Source organism: Salmo salar, chromosome ssa07 (assembly GCF_905237065.1).
Source record: "Salmo salar chromosome ssa07, Ssal_v3.1, whole genome shotgun sequence".
In the NCBI taxonomy this organism is placed as follows: Eukaryota; Metazoa; Chordata; class Actinopteri; order Salmoniformes; family Salmonidae; genus Salmo; species Salmo salar.
Window position 1 is genome coordinate 36063490 of NC_059448.1, and position 26199 is coordinate 36089688.

Genomic DNA, 26199 nt, shown 5'->3' on the forward strand with positions numbered 1-26199 from the left:
GTGTGTGTGTGTGTGTGTGTGTGTGTGTGTGTATATATATATGTGTGCATGTGGCCATGCATGCGTGTTTTGTCTGTGTATACTTCCGCATGTGTGTCCGACGTGTCTGAGAGGGGAAGTGCTCAGGTGATAGAGAGAGCAGGAGGTTCCAGACTTCCACCTTATCCCTCCTCACCCCAGGTGAGAGAGGAGGGGGACACCTGTCTGAGAGCTATGCATCAATAGGACAGGTACCCTCGCCCTCCTCACCCCTTTATCTACCTCCGTCTACCACTGTGCTCCGAGCATAAGTGTTTGCTAGCAAACAATTGCAAGGTTGTCCATTTTGATGACAAAGCGGAGCCTGTAGAATAAAGAACTGATTGATAAGCAATCGGGGGCCAATCTCAGGTGAAGAAGCATAGTAAGATGATCAGAACCTGATAATCTTCTACTCTGTACACCTCAGTCATCTTATTAGGGCAATCTAGGTTAAATGTTAACTTTTTCCTAAAAATCGGGACATGCTTACTTAGGGAAATCTACCGTAAATTCCGGACTATAAGCCGCAACTTTTTTACCAGGCTTTGAACCTCGCGGCTTAAACAATGACGCGGCTAATATATGGATTTTTCCCGCTTTACATTTTTTGTTCTCCAAAAAAACACATTCTGTGACGTGCTCAGTTTTTTGGCAGCATGAAGCTTTCATTAGACCAATGAAATTGCCGAACGGGTTAAGGTCAAACAACTTTTTGGTTTACTGTTTAGATTCAATCGAGCGCTCGCAAACTTCCCATCATTCTGATTACGGTAGTCATTTTGTCATCCTCATCATGGCACAGACACGGAGAAATGCATATGATGCAGCTTTCAAGTTGAAGGCGATTGATCTGGCTGTTGGAAAAGGAAATAGAGCTGCTGCACGGGAGCAGCTCAAAGACAACTAAAGCTTACTGCAAATTTTTTTATTTTTTGTTACAAGCCGTGTTTCGTTAAAGCCTATTTATTTTTGTTACAAGCCGTGTTTCGTTAAAGCCTATTTATTTTTGTTACAAGCCGTGTTTCGTTAAAGCCTGTGTAAAGTTCATTTGTTTCAATGTACCGGTAGGCACCTGCGGCTTATAGACATGTGCGGCTTATTTATGTTAAAAATAATACTTTTTTTCTCATTCAGTGGGTGCGGCTTATATTCAGGTGCGCTTAATTGTCCGGAAATTACGGTATGTGAAATATCAATTTCTCTTGAAACCAGGACATGTTACTTTCACTTCTTTGTTTCCTTCGTTACAGGTCATGAGAATCTAACGTCTGAAGCTGCAGCAATATCCCTTGATCCAAGGGCTGCACCTGAAAAGATACAAGATCACCGGTGAAGTGTTCATTAGAGAAGTCCTTATCAATCAGTGGAACGGAAGAAGGATTCCTCACTACCGGCACACTGTCAGAAAATAATTTCTAATAGTTATCTATGTGGGACTGATACCAGTGTGGAAGAGCTGGTCACTTTTTTTTAAACTTGGTGAATAATTACCTTGCCAATTGGACGATTGAATATTATTGTCTTGCAGACAATTTTTTTTTTTGTGCGTTTCCTCCTAATACAGGATGTGGTAGGGACATCATCATTACACCTGTTAATACTTATTTTCTATAACTTATTTTCTATAATCTATTTCTTATTGTAACAGCAAGTAAAATATGCCCTTTGTGTTTTATAGAAATAGGTGTTTAATGTGAATGAATGTATGCTTACTGCTAATGTTTTTTACACTGTCTATTTTTTCATGTTTTCTAAAAAGACATTTTAAGTATATTTATTTTTAAAATGGTCTAGGGAGGAATGTAAGAATATTTTCAAGATAAATACACAACGTAGAGGACTAAAGTTCAAGAGGACTAAAAGTCAATAGAGGACTAAAGGTCAAGAGGGAATTAATGATCAATGGAAATAGTGTTTTTTCTGTAATAGGGAATTAATGATCAATGGGTCAGAGATGGGTCAGAGAATTTCATTCCGGGACTCATAGCTACATGGCAAGTTCTCATTGGTCCGAATTGTTTATACATTGAGCCTGAAATAGGACTTGTTATTTGGCCATTGGCCCAGTTTCATTGCAAGGAATTGTAATTGGTCAACCACAGGCTAGGGTTGGGTTATAAAACTACATCCTGTCCCTTTGTTCTGTGGAGAGAATCACCGAGGACAGAATCACTGAGGAAAGGGGAGAATGAACATCTACCTCTCAGCATAACATCTATGATTCGTCCTCTTTGAATAAACATATTTTTCTCCTCCTGATTTGCCTTGGGGTCTATGTTATTGAAGAGTAACATGCTAACACTGGGTGTATTGATACACCGTCCAAAGTGTAATTAATAATTTCAACATGCTCAAAGGGATATTCAATGTCTGCTTTTTATTTTAAATGTTTTATCTACCAATAGGTACCCTTCCTTACAAGGCATTGGAAAGCCTCCCTGGTGTTTGTGGTTTAACCTATTTGAATTTCACGGCCCCGACTGAGGGACCGTACAGATAAATATATGTGTGAGGTATAGGGCTGTCGCTTGAAAGTCGTCTGTTCTTTCGACCAATCAATTAGTCAATACATTTTTTAAATCTAATATATGCATTGAGATTGTCTGATGCTTTAAGCTTACGGTTTGCTAAAATAAGACAAATGCCTCAAGAGGGCACCAGAGATCTAAATAACCAGAATAAAAAAACCTGACCCAACTATTCTCCTCCCGCTCCTGCTGGCTTTCGCAGATTCTGCCATTACTCTCCAGAAGTTTCGGTAGTAGGCTACACGAGGAGTCTGCAACTTTTCAAATGTGGAATGCTGATTTATCTTACCATTCCTACCGATCTGCGTGCCAGTTATGGTTTTCATATGCAGATTTTCGTGAAACAGTCAATCTCAAACGTCAATCTCAAAATCATTGTCATGTGGTTAATTTCACACTGAGTGGTTATCGAAAGGGAGAGAGCTAGAAAGATTTTTCAAATACATTGAGAAACTATTGTAATTCTCAATGGATGTAAAAACAGACTTTGTTTTCTTGCTGTTTGAGGTGAAGAAAACATTACTTTGAGAAGCTCGACAGGTCATTATTGAGGAGATATGACAAGTCAACGAGACAAATGCAACTGTAGACATTTTTTATGAAAGTTTCTGAGATCTACAAAAGTATAATTTATAGCAGGAGTCGGGTTGATTTCATGATAATACCAATTAATAATATGTTAGTACAAATGTTATTACTAGTGTAGTTACAGTGTTACTACACAGATTTAAGAGCAACTTAGTGTCATGGCAACCTAATAATTCATTTCTATTTGGCATATATCACTCCTCGTCTTTCCACCATGCGATCTGGTACAAAATGGTTGCTGTGCATCACCCAGGTGGGTGCCACACACTGATGGTGGATGAGATGAGTTTTCCCCTTACTATGTAAAGTGCTTTGGGTACATCAGTTGGTAGAAAGGCTCTATATAAATCCAATCCATTAGTCCTGGTGCGTTAATCCAAACAGAAATACTATCAGATCCCCAAATGGCACATTTATATGCCTACATTTGAGAGCAGGCCAGGTAGCCTATAGGCCTACTTCTATGCATAAGCTTCCTTACTCAACATTGACAGGAGCGCTCCAAACAAAAGACAATCACTAAATTGACAAAACTCGTAAACGGAAAGAAATAAACCAAAACTTGTTTCTCTCAAGTGTAGCATAGATTGTGCACTTTGCAAACAATGTGTCCACTCTGACAATGATAACGGGAAGACTGGAATAATAATATTGAATGCATTAACAGAAATTACCGTATCCAAAGTAACAAACATTGTAGATGAGAAATAATAGTAATTAAGGGTAAATGTACTACTGGTGATATATGTAATGGGGAATTCATATATCAAATCAAATCAACGTTTATTTGTCACGTGCGCCGAATACAACATCCAGTGTTTAGAATCAGCGTGGCAGATGTGTTGCTACCTACCCTCACCACCTGGGGGCGGCCCGTCAGGAAGTCCAGGATCCAGTTGCAGAGGAAGGTATTTAGTCCCAGGATCCTTAGCTTAGTGATGAGCTTTGAGGGTACTATAGTGTTGAATGCTGAGCAGTAGTCAATGAATAGCATTCTCACGTAGCTGTTCCTTTTGTCCAGGTGGGAAAGGGCAGTGTGGAGTGCAATAGAGATTGCATCATCTGTGGATCTGTTTGGGTGGTATGCAAATTGGAGTGGTTCTAGGGTTTCTGGGATAATGGTGTTGATGTGAACCAGCCTTTCAAAGCACTTCATGGCTACGGATGTGAGCGCTACGGGTCTGTAGTCATTTAGGCAGGTTGACTTAGTGTTCTTGGGCACAGGGGCTATGGTGGTCTGCTTGAAACCTGTTGGTATTACAGACTCAATCAGGGACATGTTGAAAATGTCAGGGAAGACACCTGCCAGTTGGTCAGCACATGCCCAGAGCACACGTCCTGGTAATCCGTCGGGCCCCGCGGCCTTGTTAATGTTGACCTGTTTAAAGGTCTTACTCACGTTGGGTACGGAGAGTGTGATCACACAGTCGTCCGCAACAGCTGATGCTCTCATGCATGTCTTAGTGTTGAAGTGAGCATAGAAGTGATTTAGCTCATCTGGTAGGCTCGTGTCACTGGGTAGCTCGCTGCTGTGCTTCCCTTTGTAGTCTGTAATAGTTTGCAAGCCCTGCCACATAAGATGAGCGTCAGAGCTGGTGTAGTACAGTTCAAGCTTAGCCCTGTATTGGTGCTTTGCCTGTTTGATGGTTCGTCAGAGGGCATAGAAGGATTTCTTATAAGCTTCCAGATTAGAGTCCCGCACCTTGAAAGCGGCAGCTCTACCCATTAGCTCAGTGCGAATGTTGCCTGTAATCCATGGCTTCTGTTTGGGGTATGTACATACAGTCCCTGTGTGGACGACGTCCTCGATACACTTATTGATAAAGCCAGTGACTGATGTTGTGTACTCCTCAATGAAATCGGAAGAATCCCAGAACATGTTCCAGTCTGTGATAGCAAAACAGTCCTGTAGTTTAGCATCTGCTTTATGTGACCACTTTTTTATAGACCGAGTCACTGGTGCTTCCTGCTTTCATTTTTGATTGTAAGCAGGAATCAGGAGGATAGAATTGTGGTGAGATTTACCAAATGGAGGGCAAGGGAGAGCTTTGTACGTGTCTCTGTGTGTGGAGTACAGGTGATCTATAATTTTTTTTCCCTCTGGTTGCGCATTTAAAATGTTGATAGAGATTAGTTAAAACTGATTTAAGTTTCCCTGTATTAAAGTCTCTGGCCACTAGGAGCGCCACCTCTGGGTGAGCAGTTTCCTGTTTGCATATTTCTTTATACAGCTGACTGAGTGCGGTCTTAGTGCCAGCATCCGTCTGTGGCGGTAAATAAACAGCCACGAAAAGTATAGATGAAAACTCTCTTGGCAAATAGTGTGGTCTACAGTTCATCATAAGGTACTCTACTTCAGGCGAGCAAAATCTAGAGACTTCCTTAGATTTCGTGCACCATCTGTTGTTTACAAATATACACAGACCCCCCCCGTCCCCCGTCTTACTGGAGTGTGCTGTTCTATCTAGCCGGTGCAGTGTATATCCAGCTAGCTGAATATCAATGTCATCATTCAGCCACGATTCCGTGAAACATAAGATGTTCCAGTTTTTGATGTCCTGTAGGTAGGATATTTGTGATCGTACCTCGTCTAATTTATTATCCAGTGATTGTACATTGGCGAGTAAAATTGACGGTAACGGCAGCTTTCCCACTCGCTTTTTGCGGATCCCTACGAGGCACCCCTCCCTGTGTCCTCTGTACCTGCGTCTCTTTCTCTTGCCAATAACGGGGATGTTGGCCTTATCGGGTGTTCGCAGTATATCCTGCGCGACCTGCTTGTTGAAGAAAAAAATCTTTGTCTATTCCGAGGTGAGTGATCGCTGTCCTGATATCCAGAAGCTATTTTTTTGCCGTAAGATACAGTGGCAGAAACATTATGTACAAAATAAGTTACAAATAATGCGAAAAAAACCCACATAATAGCACAATTGGTTAGGCACCTGTAAAACTGCTGCCATTTCTTCCGGCGCCATTTTATTTATATACACTAACAAACGCAAACAATTCACCCAATGAAGTTATGAAACAATGAATGTGCACAAATTGGCAGGAGAGAGCACATTCTGGAGAGAGAAGTGCATCGTGCATCTGGGCGCATGGTCAATCCGACGTCTGCGTTGGCCATGCAGCATTAACAGTGATATGGCTTCAGCAGATGTCAGGGCATTCACACTTCTTTCGCATCGCAGAGCAGTGCAGAGCTTTTGTCAAGGAAGTGAGTTTCTGTTTTCTACAGGATGTACCGCCCCCACCTACCGTCAACCAATCATGTCAATGTGGAGCTATACAGAGCCCTCCGCATTGTTACAACTACTTACAGTAGTGAATGCCTACATTTCCATTTCATAATTTGTTTTTGTTTTTTCCCGTACTGGCCCCCCGTGGGAATTGAACCCACAACCCTGGCGTTGCAAACACCATGCGTTGCAAACACCATACTCTACCAACTGAGCTACAGGGAAGTAGCTGGCTACATTTTGTTCTACTGAAAAAAATGGCCATGCATCGTTTTTTCAAAAAACACCTTGCAAGCTCATCTACTGTGGCTGCCAGCCAAATAACTTTGCACTTCTGTCATCTGATAAATTCTTTTTTTCCCCCTTTACCGGAAGAAGAAATTAAGCTACCTCTGGACGGAGCCTATAATAACTGAGTTTCATGTTGTCAGAAGTGATCACTCACACTCACTCGCAATTGTGTCACACCCTCCATATTGAGCCTCCGACCACATTTTCGATCAAGCATAAATTGGCTTTTAGTCTTGGCCTCCACAATGGATTAGTTCACTGAGATAGGCACTTTTCATTTGTTATACATTTGATTAATTTGTAAACAAATCTAAAAACGTAATTCTACTTTGACATTATGGGGTGTTGTGTGTAGGTCAGTGACACAAAATCTCAATTTAATCCATTTTAAATTCAGGCTGTAGCACAACAAAATGTGGAAAAAGTCAAAGGGTGTGAATACTTTCTGAAGGCACAGTATATATTAAAAGTGGGCAGAATAAATCTCCATATGTAGTGGTCCAGTTTCTAAGACAACAGGTAATACATAACCATTATCAATCCCTTCAAATCCACTCAGAACTGATTTGAAATCAAACATACCTCTGGATTTAATTCCAATCAAAACACGCTATAGAACATAAATATATCTAATTTAATTGATTACAAATCCAAACTTCACTGTCAAAGGTGTAAAAGTAGTGGTAATAAAACATCCCTAGCCTGCATATTCTGTTTAGCACTCCATCCATCGCTAGACTGCATGGAATCCATACCAGCGTTGCCTGCCCTGAGGGTAGTGATGTCCTAACCAGACAGGACCAGACTATAGATCCTCTATACTCCTAGGCCTGTAATTTACCGTCTGTCGAGACCCTTTAAAACTACACTCTGGGATTCTTTTCTCAGCACAATGGCAGCCCGGTCACAAGAATTTAAAAGACCATTAAACAGGCACCCAGATGTCAAATTGCGGCGATGGACACAGAGGAGAGATGTGGCCGAGCCTGATCCCCTGGTAGTACTTGTTCCACTTCAAACTCTTAGCCCACACAGATACAGACACACACACACACAAACAGTGGGCATACCTCTCTGCTGGTCCAATGGGCCCTAAGGGTTGGTAAATGCTGATACAGCCCTGCGGCTAGCTCTGGCTGGCTACATCTAAAGGCCAGACACGCACAGAGAAACCAATGAGCACTGCTGAAATACCAGAGACGATAAAATGCCAAGAAAATCCCTTTTTCTATCTTTATAACTAATAGCCTGCACGCTAATCAAAGGGGATTAGGATATAAATGAATTTAATCGATAAATCAAAACTAGCTGTATGAGGTGATTGAGGTCATCTGTGTTTCTACAGTGTCCCTGGATAGCCCTTTCTCAGACACTCCTCTCTTTTCCTATCCATCCCCCTTTCCTGTCCTCCTTCAGAACTAGGCTTATACCACATCCACACGTTCCTGAGTCTAGCCTCCATCAATCTCAGTCACCTCGACACGCACCAATGACAGAAACACACACATACCACCCCCCAACACACACACACACACACACCACCCACCCAAGTGAGTGTGCAAGATTAAACATGAATCAGATTCCTTTCCCGCTCATTGAACAGGGAGAGAGACCCGGCTTACCCAGTTCAGACAGTTATTTCAGCTTAATTGATGTTCACGATTCACAATCCTCTCTTCTCTCTCTCCCTCTGGCTCTTCTGTTGTAGAAAAATAGAGAAGGCTGGGGTGGGCTCAAACCTAAAGTCATGGAATTACTAAAGGAAAATCAGAGGCTAGCTATCCTGGGCCATGACAGTCTCTGCCCTTGCTTTCTTGAGTGTTGAAGTGTATTGAACAAACTAACTTAGCTAGGCTACTATGGAACGCCGTTTGGGTCTTTGCGTGTCAAAAAAGATACACGTCAAATAACACTATGCAAACAATGTTCTTCCCAAAAACATAACAAAATGACAATCTGTTTCAGTTGCTATAGTTAGCTAGCTAACTGTCTAGCTAGGTGTCATCATCTAAAATACCCCTAATTTATAAGACAGTTCTTATTTGATTATTGATGGTCAGACCCACCCATGTGAAGCTAGCCACAATAAGGATTAGCCACAAGTGACGTTTGCGGTTGGCCTTCAGAATAAAAGTATCTCAATAAAAGTGATGCAAATTAATAAAACTAGCGGAATCATGGAATAATGGAATAGATCATGCTAAACGAGGTTGGAGTGTTCTTATATCAATTCAACAAAAGACAATAATTTGTTAATTTGACAAAAATCTTTTGAAATCACACTGGAGGAAAAATGGTGCCGACAGATAGGGCAGCCGTGCTTCTAGCTCCTAGGCAACTTTGCAGTATATTGTTTTTTTATGTGTTATTTCTTACATTATTAGTCCAGACATTTTTTTCTGTTATTACATACAACCGGAAATAAATAAAAAATGTAGTACAAGCATTTTGCTACACCCGCAATACCATCTGCTTAACATGTGTATGTGACCAATAACATTTCATTTGATGTATTAGACTTTAGAATTGCATTGGGGGCATACTTATTTCACTGTACAGCCTTACCTATGGATTGTGGATCAATGACATGGGGTATCAGTCTCCTCAGTGACACCCACAGAACATTATCGTCGTAGCTCTTATTGCGGGACTTTGAAACCACTGTGAATTGAGACACATTTATTGTACCAATAAACCACCTATTTGTATTGAACACTATTCCAGAGGAAAAAGAATACAACGTGGATGTTTTGGAACCTGATAACTCTGAGGACTGGGAAAAAAGCACTTGGGTACTGAGTAGACTGATACCCCATTTCATTGATCCCCAATCCTTAGGTAAGACTGTACAGTGCAATATGAATGTCAATACCCACAATAGGCTGACTGGGGAGATGATTTCCCACAGTCAAAAGTCCCGCAATAAGAGCTACGATGTTAATATTTGCGTAAACTCTTCACAGTTGTGTTCTGTGGGTGTCACCAAGTAGACTGATACCCCATTTCATTGCTCCACATTTCAACACTCCAACCTTGTTTAACATTATCTAGTCTAAATATGGCATGATTCCACCAATTATAACCTTCTGCATCATTTTCAAAGAGGGACTTTTATTTTGAGGACGAAACATAAATTAAACTATTGTGGCTAATCCTTATTGTGGCTAGCTTCACAACACATAACCCGGTCCGGTCAAGCCATACTGTACTAGCCAGATGAAGCTAGCTGGCTGCTTTTAACTTTGGTTTTGGGCAACAGGGTTAAATAGCTGGCTAGCTAGTTATTTCAATTGGAGAACAACAAGTGGCTACCTAACTAATACTTAGTCTCATGGATTCCTGAATCAATGCTAAAAATATTGAAAATTACTTCAGTTTCTACTGGTCATTGTTTTCAGACTGATTGCATTGTTGCTAGCTAGGTACCATGCTAAAGCTAGCTAGCTACCCCAGAAGTTGCTAATAACATCTGTATCAAAGATATTTGTAAAAAAAAATTGATCCTGCTTGTTTGATCCTGATCTCATTTCAAATGCTCAAACAGATGTTTTCCATTCGGTCTTATTACCAACGCAGTATCGTACAGCTTTGACAGTGATCGTAACGGTGGCGCTTGGATAGCACGTGCATATTCAGCACACACGACATTCTATAACAGAATTGTGTTATTTGACATGTCAAATTGAAAGCTTATTTGACGCGTGAAATAGTATTATTTGACGTGCATCTTTTTTGACATGCAAAGACCCAAACAACGTTCCATAGGCTACATCACATGTGAACCAAGAGAAGAAACACAATTTAAATGCAGTATCAGATTTTTTTTTAAAGCAATATACAAATAAATACATTTCATTTCTTCTCAGAAGCTGTCAATGTATACTAGATGCACTGCAACAGACCCCTCGATTTTTTTCACATTTTGTTATGTTACAGCCTTATTCTAAAATGTATTAAATAAATAGAAATCTCATCAATCTACACACAATACCCCATAATGACAAAGTGAAAACAAGTTTTTAGAAATGTCTGCTAATTTACTACATATAAAAAACAGAAATGCCTTATTTACATTAGTATTCAGACTCTTTGCTATGAGATTCGAAATTGAGCTCCAGTGCATCCTGTTTCCATTGATCATCCTTGAGATGTTTCTACAACTTGGAGTCCACCACTGGTAAATTCAATTGACTGGACATGATTTGGAAAGGCACACACCTGTCTATATAAGGTTCCAATGTTGACAGTGCATGTCAGAGTAAAAACCAAGCCATGAGGTCGAAGGAATTGTCCGTAGAGCTCTGAGACAGAATTGTGTTGAGGCACAGATCTGGGGAAGGGTACCAATACATTTCTGCAGCATTGAAGGTTCCCAAGAACACAGTGGCCTCCATCATTCTTAAATGGAAGAAGTTTGGAAACTCTTCCTAGACCTGGCTGCCCAGCAAAACTGAGCAATCGGGGGAGAAGGGCCTTGGTCAAGGAGGTAACCAAGAACCTGATGGTCACTCTAACAGATCTCCAGAGTTACTCTGTGGAGATGGGAGAACCTTCCAGAAGGACAACCAACTCTGCAGCACTCCACCAATCAGGCCTTTATGGTTGAGTGGCTAGACGGAAGCTACTCCTCAGTAAAAGGCTCATGACAGCCCGCTTGGAGTTCCCAAAAAGCACCTAAAGGACTCTCAGACCATGAGAATCAAGATTCTCTTATCTGATGAAACCAAGATTGAACTCTTTGGCCTGAATGCCAAGCGTCATGTCTGGAGGAAACCTGGACACCATCCCTACGTTGAAGCATGGTAGTGGCAGCATCATGCTGTGGGGATGTTTTTCAGCGGCAGGGACTGGGAGACCAGTCAGGATTGAGGGAAAGATGAACAGAGCAAAGTAAAGAGAGATCCTTGATGAAAACCTGCCCTAGAGCGCTCAGGACCTCAGACTGGAGCGAAGGTTCACCTTCCAACAGGACAACAACCTAAGCACACAGCCAAGACAACATAGGAGTGGCTTCGGGACAAGTCTCTGAATGTCCTTGAGTGACCGAGCCAGAGCCCGGATTTGAACCTGATCGAACATCTCTGGAGAGACCTGAAAATAGCTGTGCAGCGAGGCTCCCCATCCAACCTTACAGAGCTTGAAAGGATCAGCAGAGAAGATTGGGAGAAACTCCCCAAATACAGTGTACCAAGCTTGTAGCATCATACCCAAGAAGACTCGAGGCTGTAATCGCTGCCAAAGGTGCTTCAACTGAGTAAAGGGTCTGAATACTTATGTTAAATGTGATATTTAGCAAAACATTCTAAAAACTTGTTTTTGCTTTGTCATTATGGGGTATTGTGTGTAGATTGATGAGGAAAAAAAATATTTTATCAATTTTAGAATAAGGCTGCAATGTAACAAAATGTGGAAAAAGGGGTCTGAATACTTTCCGAATGCATTATACTAGTTTGGTTACGTTAGAGTTAATCAAATGTAATATTTTAACAATGAAATGCAAGGATTGAAATACTCTAGGTTTGATTCCGACTTCAAAACATCCCCTGTGAGTTATGGGGAGCTTTATTTCTTCCCTTGCCTGCGGTGGGGATTCTAGGCATAGCCTGGTGTTTTGTTCAAAGGCTGCGAGTTTCAGAGCAATGTGCGTGTGTGCTGTGTGTGTGAGACCCAGACTGTTCCTGTCATCTAATAACAGTTTCTATAGACACCAAGGACAGATATAGCCTCCAAACGAGGAGCCTGGTAACCAACAGACTCTGATGACTTGCAATGAGGACAATCCTTAGAGAGAGAGAGGGAGGGAGGGGAGGGGAGTGAGAGAGCGAGCAAGAGAGAGGAGAAAGAGAAAAAGAGAGATGGAGGCAGGGAGAGCGAGAGACAGGCAGAGATATATTATAGAAAGTGATAGAGGGAAGGAAGGATGAGAGAGGGGAGAGAGGTGGTTGTAATGTCTTAGGAATGACCATGGCGTTGCTTGCTAATATCAGTTACTTTCAGTGTCAGGACTAATATACCAACACATCACCCGCATAAACATGTAAACAAAATCTGTTCTATCCGAACCCCTAGTTCCAATCTATCATGTAAACTAAAGGCATGATCCTCTAGTCTGGTCCAAGATTGGTTTGTGCTGTATAGCCAACACTTATGGTCACAATATCCATAAGAGTTGGCAATACAGCACAAACAGATCTGGGACCAGGACAATGTTCCTCTAGGCAGGCCCTGTATAGGTAGTGACTCATCTCTACGAGCCTCTCCGGACATTGTTAGGACATTCATTAGAGTTAAGGGTCAGAGGTTGTGTGTAGACACAGGAAGGAGCCCCACCACACCAATAACCCCCTCTCGCTCTCCCTCTCTGTTGCAGCTGGTTGAGTGCAGTCAGTGGCAGCAGTGGTAGTATTGTGACAGGCAGGGCTGGGATACACACTGGCACAGCTGGACAGGGGGCACACTCTCCTCTTTCCCCACACAAACACACACACATTTCCTTACTTTAGTCCTTTCCTTTAGCAAACCTCTTGTAAGATATATTCAGCACCTAATATACTAAAACATCTATATTTACTATCTTATTCATGCTGCTGCAGTAGAGACCTCATGTAAATCGAATGAAACCTCTTAGATTCCTGCAGAAATCTGATTATAGGACTTACGAGAAACGGTAAACCTCTGGGTGCTATGGAGATAAACTTCAGAGAAAGAGAGACATGGAGGGAGAGAAAGAGAGAGCGAGAGGGAGAGAAAATGAGACTGGAAGGGAGAAAGAGAGACATGGAGGGAAGAGAAATGTTCAAAAGCCCAACTATGTGGCCCCTACAGAGTGGGGTCGAGGGCCAAACCAGCCCTATAGGAGACGCAAGCTAAAGGCCCCTAGGGGGAACTAAGGAGTGTGTGAGTGTAGCGGCACACTGCAAGCTCTCCATCCCTTCATCCCTTCATCCCTCCCTCCTTCCCTCCAAAAGAAGAAAGAGAGAGAGACCAAGTGGAAATGATGATTTAGCACCAATCACTCCAAATCATTAAGGTACATCTCACAAAGTCGGCCTACAGAAGAGTAACGTAACACTATCCATCCCTCGTCTCAATTACGCCAGGGGGGCCACACAAACAGACAGCTTATATCACACTGTCACGTCCTGACCAGTATAGGGGTTATTTGTTATTGTAGTTTGTAGTTTGGTCAGGACATGGCAGAGGGTATTTGTTTTATGTGGTTCGGGGTGGTTGTGTGTTTAGTGGTGTGTTTGATTTATTATTCTGGGTTTTGGGCACTGGTCTATGTTTATGTATTTCTATGTTTAGTCTAGTTATTTGTATTTCTATGTTTAGTTAATTGGGGATTGGACTCTCAATTGGAGGCAGGTGTTTTCTAGTTGCCTCTGATTGAGGGTCCTATATATAGGTATGTGTTTGTTTTAGTGTTTTGTGGGAGATTGTGCTGTGTATAGCTCTGTGCCTTACCGGCCTGTTATTAGTCGTTGTGTACGTGTTTATTTTGGTTTACCTTCTTGTCCATTTAATAAAAGAAGATGAGTGCACATTTCCCCGCTGCGTCTTGGTCCGCTTTACCCTACGACAACCGTGACACACACAGACAGAACTCTGTATGCTGGGCCGGAAAAAGACTTAGGTATCTAGATAGATACATACATTAGATAGTCAAGTCAATGGCTCTTCTTTTAACAAGACTATGGTGAATAAAATGAGAGAGCAACATTCAGAGGGAAAAGCTTGTTGAATGTTGAGCTAGCCAGATAAGAGATATTATATTACAGTGGGAACACTCAGCCCCTACCATTCCTCATCGGTGTTGTTCTAAGGGGAGAGACAGAGTGGTGTTGTGACTAGAATGTTAAACTACGTTATCTGGGGTATATCTGACAGTACCTCTGGCCTTTCAGGAGGGATAGATAAACAATTTCAATCCCTTTCTGTGGGTAGAATAAAACACCTGTTCCTACCCCTTTTGGTGAATTTCAACAGGTTTTGAGAGCTTCGTTTGAATGGGTGAATAGACAGAAAGAGACATCTATCTAATTAAAACAATGTTCAATTTCACACATCAGTAGTCACCACTACTATGCCAATGGTAGAGGTAAGGAGGTCAGACTTAACTAATAATACAACTGTTTTTTGGAACAAACATTTGTTTCCTTTCTCATAAGCCCTAATATTGGGCCTAATCTTCCAAAAAGCTCTGAATGAATTTCAGCCAAGTCATTACCTCACAGAGAAAGAGAGAAGGGCTAGTGTTTCATTAGTAAAGGGAGCCAGTAGCAAGCTGTTGAGGTCCATCTCAGTCTGGTCTCCTGTTGTCCCTAGAGGGCCCTTCCTCGCCCCTGGGCCTGGGGTTGAGAGGTCAGAGCACCAGTGTTAATGGTTACCTAACATTTGACATCAAGGTATGTCTAGAGTAGTGAGGAGGTAGGTTTGGGGTTGGAATGTGTGTGTGTGTGTGTGTGTGTGTGTGTGTGTGTGTGTGTGTGTGTGTGTGTGTGTGTGTGTGTGTGTGTGTGTGTGTGTGTGTGTGTGTGTGTGTGTGTGTGTGTGTGTGTGTGGAGGTGGGGGCAGTGTGTGTGTGTGTGTGTGTGTGTGTGTGTGTGTGTGTGTGTGTGTGTGTGTGTGTGTGTGTGTGTGTGTGTGTGTGTGTGTGTGTGTGTGTGTGTGTGAAAATGCATTATTCTGATGGAGGAGGGCAGGGGTGCCCCTCGAGGGACAGCCGGGGGTCAGCATTGTCAAGGAGACCTCAAGAGTCCCAATTGTTATTGGCGAATGCGAAAGCAGGGCCTATGAATGCAGGACACAAGGGACTAGCTGCCCCTTCAGAAGGTCCACTAGTAACCACGAGCCTCTGGACACTCATTGGCCAGACTGTCTTTTGTTACACAGAAAAATACAAGTAATTGAGATAACTAATTATGAGAGAAGTTGAGAAGGAAAGGCTTAGAGAGGTTTCATTCTTGGTAAATAGAAAGAGAGGGAATGAGAGAGAGAGAGACTTAAGGTGCTAGGCAGTTTGCCATATCAGGAAACATGACGCGATTTGAAAGAAAAGCCTTCACAGAGAGACAAACAGCTGTCAATATGACAGCATTCTCTCATGGGGATAGGATGTCTCTCTCCCACTTACTGCCTGAAACAAGTCAATACGAAGGCTTGTATAACATCAATGCTCTATATTACAGTTGAAATAACCATACTACAGTGTCTCTGTGAGGGTGTGAGCTATGGGTGTTTGCGTTAGTGTAATCTTTAACTTAACCGAACGAAGTCTACTTCTGTATAAGAGGACATCTTTCACACAAATTATTTCTGTGTGACGTACCGACGAATGCAGATAACCGATCTTACATTTATTACACTAAACTGTATGGGCTGTACAACACAATCAGCAACAAGGCACTCCTCGTTTTAACCGAAATTGCAGCAAAATCACCCAGCACGAACTGCTGACTAAGGCTATGCAAAGCACAGAGAACTATTTCGGTTAGTGAATGCGTGAGACAGACATTGCAGCAGTTTTGATAATCACACTTAACCATTCCGGCTAACCTAAGTGAAAAAGGGGCCAACATAAGCTGTTCACTTCTAAGGTGAGTTCTTTTAAGAAGGTATCTCACGTGCTATGATGTTGATATGTGCAAACTGCAGTTCTGCAGTGAAAAAAACCCAACATTGGTTAAAAAAATAGGGGCACCTGGTATAATAGCACCTTTTATGAACCCAGGTAACCACCAACCACCACAATACAGTAGCACACAAACAGTATAAAGTGGTAAAACCAGATCCTGTTACACCTTCCAACTACCTCTCACTAAACAAAGACAGCACTTCTGCTAGGGCCTAAGCTCCACGTCGCTTCAATAGAACACGCAGTCAACTACACACAGTTCCAGACGATAAATATGTTATTACAACTGTGACATCTATTGCCTATCTCACATATTTTTCTTACACTTACTCCACTCTGCAAGCAGCAAACGATTTCAGGTGACTGGAAAGAGCGCAAAACCAAAATAGCTTACTTTCAAATGCTTCTTCACTTCATTTAATTCAACTCTCGGTCATTCTACCATACAAATCAGCACTGAGATATCCATCTTGAATAAATTCCTTTGCTTACTCATTCAACTCCGCCAGCGGGAAACTAGGCCTATTTTAGAAGGCCAGAAGAATATGATTTATGAACAAGGCGTTTTCTTTAGGTAATAAGACAGGTAATTATAGCTAATAATAATAAGACATGGTAATAAGCGGTCCACTATTTGCATTTATATATTTGAGGTGCTCTCACCTGAGACAGAGACAGTCATGGGGGCCTCTAGAGGTCTGTTGTTATCCAGGTCTCTGCTGAGCTTTAGTTCCCCCGTGTCTGCATTCAGCACCAGTAAGTTCAGCTCATTCCCTGACTCAAAGCTGTAGTGGAGTTTATCCGACACATCCGGGTCATGGGCAGGCACCTTCCCTATGATCCCTGAGGGGAAACTATTGGACTTGTTGGTCACATAGTTGTTGAAGATAATCTCAAAGTTTTGCAGAACCGGGTCGTTGTCATTGATGTCGAGTAAACGGATGTGGACTGTGGCGCGGCTGACGAGCGGAGCGGACGTGGCCTGGACCACAATGACAAACTCGGTTCTAGACTCGTAGTCGAGGTCCGTGAGGGCGGTGAGATCGCCTTTGAAGATGTCCAATTTGAAGATCTCAGGGATGTTCCCCTCCACGATCTGGTACATGATCTGAGCGTTGGTTCCCTCATCTGGGTCGGTGGCGCTGATCCGAGCCAAGACAGAACCGACGGGACTGTTCTCCTCTACGTAGATAAACAGTTCGTCCTTCTCGAACACGGGCGCATTGTCGTTGATATCCAGCACCGACACCTGGATGTCCACCGCTGCTTTGAGAGGAGGAATCCCCTTATCCACAGCGAAGGCCTTCAGGGTATACACAGGCACGTTCTCTCTGTCTAGCTTCCTGGCTGTTCTGATGATGCCAGAGTAGGGCTCGATGAAGAAGTCCCCCTCCCCGTCATCTCCACCCTGGAATGTGTAGCTCAGCCTTCCGTTGGACCCGGAGTCCCTGTCGGAGGCAGATATCTGGAGCACGCTGGTGTAAATGGGTGCGTCCTCGAATACAGTTCCCTGATACATGTCCCGTAGGAACTGAGGTGTGTTGTCGTTGGCATCCAGGATTATTATCTCCACATAGGTCGTATCGGACTTCTGAGGAATGCCGTTGTCCCTGGCGATGATGGCTAACGTGTACGACGCCTGGTCCTCGTAGTCTATCTCCATCTGGGTGGTGATGGCGCCCGTGTCGGGGTCGATCTTAAACTGGGGGACGTTGTCCTCCATGATGTACGTGATGCGAGCGTTTTCACCCGTGTCTTCGTCGGTGGCACTGATGACGACCACGGTGGACCCAATGGGCCGGTCCTCGCTAATCATCACCTGGTAGTTGGCGCTCTGGAACACAGGACGGTGCGTGTTGGCATCCGTGACGTTGATGAACACCTGTGCCATGTCATAACGTGTGCCGTCTGACGCAGTCACCGTCAGAACATACTGGCGCTCCTGTTTGTAGTCTAAGGGTAACGCCAAGGTGATGAGCCCGCCTCCACTCTGACTGGTGATGGCGAAACGGTTCCTGGTGTTGCCGCTAGAGATCTGATAGGTTACGACGCTATTTACATCCCTGTCGATGGCTGTCACTGTCAACACACTGGTCCCCACCACAGCATCCTCATTAATCTTCAGAGAATACACCTTCTCTGTGAAGGTCGGGATGTTGTCGTTCACATCTAGGACCGTGATGCTCACGCTGGCCGAGGATGACATCGCAGGTATCCCACAATCCCTCGCTTCCATGCCGAAGGTATAGAACTCGGTGGTTTCCCTGTCGAGCTCCGTGGCGACTGTGATCCAGCCCAGTGCTATTGTTGATGGTGAAGGGGAAACCAAGGGAGGTGTCAGTGAGACGGTACTCTAGACGTGCGTTATTCCCAGAATCAGCGTCTATAGCCTGGATGTGGATTACTGAGTAGCCAATGGCCACATTCTCCAGCACAGTGGCTTGGAAAGGCGTGCTGACGAACATAGGAGCGTTATCATTTATGTCAACCACCTGGACCACCACCATCCCAGTCCCGTTGATCAACGGAGGCCTGCCACCATCCTGAGCTTTAATCCGTAAATTATACTCCCTAATCATCTCGTAATCCAGGGGATTAATGACATCGATGACCCCAGTGGGAGAGTGGATGTAGAACTGTCCCTTCACGTTGCCACTGATGATGCTGTAGTGGACCTTAGCATTGTTTCCCTCGTCTTTGTCCGTGGCCTCGACTTGAGTGACTTTAGAGTTGACAGCCACGTTCTCAGGGATTTGGACCACGTAACGTTTCTCACTGAACTGGGGGTAGTTGTCGTTCTCGTCCTCTACAGAGATGTTGACGGTGGCCGTGGCGCTCCGGGGTTCAGGGTCTTTCCCCTGGTCGTTGGCTTCCACGATAAGCTGGTACTGGGACATGGTCTCTCTGTCGGGCCGCTCTCTGATCCTCACTAGCCCGTGGCGTGGGTCGATCTCAAAACCAGCGTTCACTCCGCCGCTGTTGACTATTTTATAGACCATATTGGCGTTGGAGGGAGCGTCCCCGTCTGTGGCTCTTATGGTCATCACCTCAAAGCCCACCTCTACATTCTCCCGTATGGTTACCCGGTATTCAGTCTGCTCGAACACCGGGCTGTGGTCGTTGGTGTCGCTGACCGTCACGGTGAGGTAAGACGTGGCTGAGCGCCGTGGGGAGCCGTTGTCTGTTACCATTACTTTGAAGACGTGTGTGTCTTTGACCTCCCTGTCTAAAGGCTGCACTGTTGTAATAGCACCTGTCTGAGGGTTTATTACAAAATAATCGTTGGATCTGCTGTCAAAGAGGGCCTCCATTCCATACTCTATTCTACCGGCCTCTCCATCATCCGGATCAGTGGCCTTCAGTGTGATGACGCGGGTCCCTGATGGTTCATTCTCGGGAACAGACACCTGGTAGTTGGGGAGCTGAAACTGGGGAGGTGTGTTTGCATTTCTCCGTTTTCGGTGGTTCCGTTTGCCAGGCACAATCTGGATGGTGTGTGACGGTGATAACTGCTCATGGGTCTCTCCCTCAACCACTGTCACCAACCGCAACCTCACGCGCACGGAGACGCGGACGCGCTGGTCACTCAGAGCACGCAGTGTACAATACAAATGCACCTCGCTCAGCTCTCCTTCACCCAAACAGTAGTTGTCGTCCAGCAATATATTGCCATGTTTAAAAACTGCTCTCAAGTCTTTCCCAGTAGTACATGAGGCAGAAAAAGTGGTATTTCGCGAAAAGGCAGGCAAAAGTTCTGTTACATTCACAAGCAAATTACCCGCGGATAAGCAGGAAGTTGCTTCCAGTTCGGAAAAGTAATTGATGTGAATGTCGGGCTTACCTATTGTGCTCTTTCTCTTGTATTTGATAAAACAGTCCTGTCCGTGTACAAATGTATTGAAATGTGTCAAAACAAAATTTGCAGACGTCAACGACCCTATCCTGATATAGACAGGCACTGGGTTCCTCAATAAGCGCACACAATCCACTTTTCGATACATACGGAGAGCTCCTTCTTGCCATTCCACTTGTAAAAAGTTCTGAATGTATTTAGGAGTTAAAGTCCTGTCGATTTTGTAAGTCCAACCGGGCCCCAGGGACAAATTTGCCAAAACGGTCCCAGTTTGTAACGTCTCCGAAAGGTGTAGCTCGAAACATCCCAGCAAGGGCACATTGAATAGAATACAAACCCAGATCCAATTCATCGGTAATTCCATGGTTTAAAACTCCAACAAATCCCATTCAACCTCATCGAAACACCTCCACAAAAACATTAACTATCCCTCTCCCTTTTTCTTTTATCCTTCATGGTGAAGTTTCAAAGTGGAAAACACACTTATATCCATAGTATCCACGGAGCGCAGTCACATTATTCCACGGGCAAGTTTAAATGACTACAAAATGGCTCCGCGGCTCCCCTCCTCTGAGAGTTGATTAGCATAAACCTGCTGTGTTCGGCTCACCGGGACACTTTCGCAGGGGGCTTTCTCATTGACATTCGGAAGTGTCCTGAGCTGTTGGCGATTGCGCATTCGGACCATTGTTATAACAATACAGAGAGCTTGTTAACAAGCGCATTGTGTGTTTGGGCTACTAGAACTTTGTTATAAAACAAGTTTGGTATCATTGAAACTTTCTCTGATGTTTTGTATTGAGTTTGTCACCTGGGAAAATGGTACATTGTTAGAGATGAGTCTGGCCACAGTTCCAAGAGAATTAGCACACAATTATCTTTTGGAAAAAGTTAAACTATTTGGTCAACGAGTCGCTATTGTCATGGTTAGTAGGCTATAGCTCAGCATTTGCATATCCATTCTGAATAAATAGTTTACAATAATTTATTGATTTAGAATTGGCCCATGTGCTTGGATTTGTATTGTGGAGTTGGATTATCACTTAAGGTTAATTTCTGAATTTATTTTCAGAATATACAGAGCTCTCCAGATCATCCATTTGAAATTAGATTATAATCCATTGCTTCCTCCATCCTACCATTTATGTTGGTATCCATCTTAATGTAGCCTTATTTAATGAAAAAGTGTCCCTTGCACCTGTTTGTAATGTATGGCGCTTTCATTTGTTGGTTTTATTCCCATGGAAATCACATCACCATTGAAAATGAAGGTATGCATGGAACTAAATTAAATCATGCATAATCTGCAAAATCATTGAACAGGTACAGGTAACTACCAAAATAAAGAAAACCCCAACATAAAGTGTCTTAATAATAGGGCGTTGGGCCACCACGAGCCAGAACAGCTTCAATGCACCTTGGCATGGATTCTACAAGTGTCTGGAACTCTATTGGAGGGATGCGACACCATTCTACCACAAGAAATTCCATAAATTGGTGTTTTGTTGATGGTGGTGGAAAACGCTTTCTCTGGCACCACTCCAGAATCTCCAATAAGGATTCAGATCTGGTGACAGCCATGGCTTATAGTTTACATCATTTTCATGCTCATCAAACCAATGTGATTACTCGTTCCCTGTGGATGGGGGCATTGTCATCCTATGGGGGCATAGCCATGGCAGTCAAAATAATGGGCTGCCCAGCATTTTATAAGTAAGCATGATGGGATGTTAATTGCTTAATTAACTCCGGAACCACACCTGTGTGGAAGCACCTGCTTTCAATATATTTTGTATTCATCATTTACTCCAGTGTTTCCATTATTTTGGCAGTTACCTATACATTCCACCTGGTATAACATCAATACTGTTATTTTAACCACCAGAAACAGTGCATAGGCAAAGTTTAGAAGGCTTAGTATAACTTATGCATGTTCGCCCCCTTTTGGAGAAAGTGGAAGAGGACATGAAACAGTAGCTACAGAGATGTAAAGTGACTCACATACTTTAACTGGATTTCTTCAGTGAGGTTTTATGCTGGCCACAGAAATCCCTTATTTAAAACAATCGTACGTTTAATCACTTAATCAAGTTATTCTCTATTTACATGTTGGATATTTTATACAGTAGTTCAAAAGAATGCAGTTCAATGCTAAATGTGTTTCGGTGAAATGACACCAAAGGAAAAGGCACTATTTGTTTGGATTTTCATGAAAGCCATCATTTTATAAATATGCATTTCACATTTTCTAATAATCTGTCCAAATAAATAAATTACACAATGAATTACCATGTGTATGATTTTACACAGTCCACACTTATCAAATAATACTGTACATCACAAGTACCCTAATAGGAAGAAGTATCAACTGAGTGCAACAGTACAGAGGAAGTTTGAGTGTGTGTTTTTTTGGCGAGTGGACAGTTCCAAAAGCATGATCAGTGTTCTCTTCTGTTCTACAGTAGTGGTTCAGAGAATGGGATAAGGCCTGTGGAAGTACAGTAGTCTTGTCCATCAGCAGTGTGACTGAAGTCTGGAAGGTAAGGTTAGGTCCATATTGATAGTGGATAGGCCTGGGCCTAGGAAGTCTTTTTCAGGCTCAACTGGCTGGTTCCGGAGTCCTCTCCTTGGCCACAGGGGCTTCCTTCATGCGGTCTCATCCTTGTTGGAGTGTGTGCTCTGTGGGGCCCAGATGGACGATCTTGCCACTGCCCAGACACTTGTCCCCCTTGTACAGCACTGCAAACTGGGGGGAGGTGAGATTAGTGAATAAGAAGTTAGAGGGGAGGGTAGTGAGGAGCAGACACTGACAGAATTTTTGAAGCAAGGCTATTCACTCAATGTCGAGGTAGATAAGACAGGAACAGAAAATTGATGTTAGTGGGATACATTGATGCTGAATATTGACTACTAGTTCCTCTGAACTAACCTCCACATTTGAGCACACACACCACTATTCTCTATCACTTCTCTATTCAACTACCCGCACTCTGGCCTCAAGCCCAGAGCTCCAAGACAAACGCGTCTCGGCCATATTGTTTTCTCAGCTCAGTGGGTTATGGGATAGCACATGAAGAAAGGGGGTAATCCAAGCGTGGACAAGGCTCTTTGTACCCTGACTAGAGTCTGGACTAATCCCTGTCAGGGAAACCAGAGACACACTGGAGCAGCTGGCTACGTTTGTTGGGCCTATGATAGGCCTTTGTTCGCTGGCTAATCAGGATCTTAAGGAATAACACACTGGGACTAACACCACCAGCTCACACAGATGAACTAAAACGACTGTAACGGTACATGGGTTGGCTTTACTCCTAAACACTGACAAAATGACAATAAATCGATTTGAAAATTGCCTATAGAAATTTGAATCATGTTTTTTTTCTCAATAAAAATAAAAAAAAAAACTATCCCTAGGAAGTAACAAAACCAACTGCCCAAACTCTGAAAAAGGGTGAGAGAGACGGCTTACATGTCTAGTGTGGGAAACAACAGAGTGCTTACCTGTCCTGGTGTGAGTGCTCTGATTGGCTGAGACAGCATGATCCACACAGAGCCATCCATGTTCAAGGTCACAGTGCAAGGAGCTGTGTTATTAACAAGTTACCAACACTTTATTAACATGTCACTAACACTTTCGAAGTGTACATTTTTCACCCATTAAAGCTGTTTAATCCATATGGGAGGTAAAGGTATTATTAATGACACTTCCTTACAAACTGTCTGGCCTTAACGTGTCATGTGACTCACTGAAAGGCATCTGGTGGATGAAGCGGAAGTGACACTCCATCTTAGTCTGGATCAGCTCAGTGGGAGGGTCCTCTGTTATCCAATGGAAACGATCTGTTCGTACCTCGTCTCTGAATAGAGCCGGGTGATTGGTGGTCGGACCCTGATGTTAGGGAGTTTAGAATCAGAATCCCATTGAGAATCAACAGCAAATAACAGCAAGGATGTGGGAGATCTGCCTCATATCCTGTACTGTAGCTAGGCCGGTTGTTTAGGACTCAATTAGCTATAACAATATCGAAGAGGTAGAAACCATACCTTACCACAAACACTTCTCCAGTAGTGACGTCTTTGTCCACAACAAACCATGCGTCCCTCTGCCCACCAATCCGAGACAACCAACCCTAGCCCTTTGGCCTAGAGTCAGGGTGAACCAACCTGAGAGGAAGAGAAGAAGAGGAAGAGAACCAGTCGTTAATGTAAAGGTTTACCATTGGAAGAGCCGTACTCTTATAAGGATAGTGGGACAAGCAGTAACATAGAAGATACCACTGAGGATATCACACAGCGTTACCTTTACGTTCAGACATGATTTCCCCATCCTAAATGGAGATAAAGTTTGCCGGTTTCGGCTCTAAATACTGACCGAAAAATAGCAACGCAGATATTGTTATTACAGACAAACGTGTTTATTCATTACTATGGCTAACGTATCTCAATAATTAACTTGATACAGTACATACCTCTAGAATGAAATCCTAAAATGTCCTCTTAAAGCAGATGCCCATACTCTGGAAACAGATAATGATTTTCAGTGTTGCCACACAGTCCACGAAAAAATACAATTGACTTTGTAAGATATAGAAATATATGTCAATACAGTGTAATTAAGGTGTAGGCCAAACAACAACACAATGCAATGAAATTATGTTTAACAAAGTTTATCTGTAGGCAGCTCAGAGAGGAAAGATGATCAATACTTTATATACACTCCCGTCTGTATGTATTTGGACAGCGAAGCTAACATTTTACATTTGGCTCTATACTCCAACATTTTGGATTTGAGACCAAATGTTTCATATGAGGTGAAAGTACAGAATGTCACCATTTATTTGAGGGTATTTTCATACATATCTGTTTTACCGTTGAGAAATGAAAGCACTAGTCCCTACCCTCTTCTGAAGAAGTCATAAGAAGTCATAAGTAATTGGACAAATTCACTTATAGTGTATCAATAACGGAAGGTTAGCGGGGTTTTTTTTTGGGGGGGGGGTGATCATCATTATGATCATCAGCACTAATTTGCATATCACAATAATACATTTTTCAAGTCAGAATTATTTCGAATTTTTTTGAGAGGGGGTGGGGGTGATAATACACCCAATGCTCAGACTTACCCAGAACAGTTAATCAGAATATTGACATTTCATGTCTACCTCCTCGATCTTTAGCCTACTGCCACGATCTGTTGATGAGGCAAATATGTTGCTTTTCTTGCATTGGCTAACAGATAGCGGATTTGTATTATTTGTCTACAACGGATATAACCATACATGGACTAGCTAACTATATTCTCTGGAAAACAAGCTTTTGAATGATATATGAAAATAAAACAAACTGCAAATGCATCCAACAAGTTTGTAGTCACAAACTTGATGTAGTCATTGCGCACTAGGAAAAAGGGGACGAAATACAAAACTTTTAACTACTTTAATACACTAAGTGAATTTGTCCAAATACCTATGACTTGGGAGGACTAGATACATAAAGTACATATGAAACATTTGATCTCAAATCCAAAATGCTGGAGTACAGATACAAATTTAAATATATTGCTTTACTGTCCAAATACAGTACATACAGAGGGCAGTGTATCTGTCTGTCTGTGTGGTTAGTTACCTCTTTCTTCTTCAGGACGTGTTGGAAGCCGGCCTCGACTGCAATCTTCTTCACATAGACTTTGGTGAGTCCCGACAGGGGAAAGACTCTATGCCGCAAAGCATCCTGCAACATCTGGCTGAGGAAGAATGTCTGGTCCTTAAAACAGTCCGCTCCGTGGTACAACCTCACCGCTTCAACGGAGATAACAAAGGGTTAAAAATCTGAGACACCAATCAAATGACAACCCTATAATATAGGTCCCTATATCAAATATAACCAATGGTGGTACTCATTCAAGTTCCTGGAATTTCTCTACACATATCAAATGTATACAGACTTACAGATAAAAGCCTTTCACATTTGAAATTCGGTACCCTGGTTCGGTTTTGAGAATTCTACAGAACACTTTTTGATTTCACAAGACCTGAATAAAAA

The 26199-nt window shown here is 42.9% G+C and overlaps 1 protein-coding gene and 1 pseudogene across 1 annotated transcript in view; both read right to left on the bottom strand.

Moving 5' to 3' along the window:
• LOC106609112 (cadherin EGF LAG seven-pass G-type receptor 1-like) overlaps nucleotides 1-20712 on the bottom strand; it is a 130939-nt gene extending 110227 nt beyond the window's left edge. The window contains 2 exon segments of the mRNA XM_045721890.1: nucleotides 16968-18600; nucleotides 18602-20712. Coding sequence (XP_045577846.1) covers nucleotides 16968-18600; nucleotides 18602-20521 — 3553 coding nt within the window. The 5' untranslated portion in view covers nucleotides 20522-20712.
• Nucleotides 20713-22200: 1488 nt separating this feature from the next.
• On the bottom strand, nucleotides 22201-24473 carry LOC106609089 (mitochondrial tRNA-specific 2-thiouridylase 1-like; annotated as a pseudogene).
• Between the last annotated feature and the right edge of the window lie 1726 nt (nucleotides 24474-26199).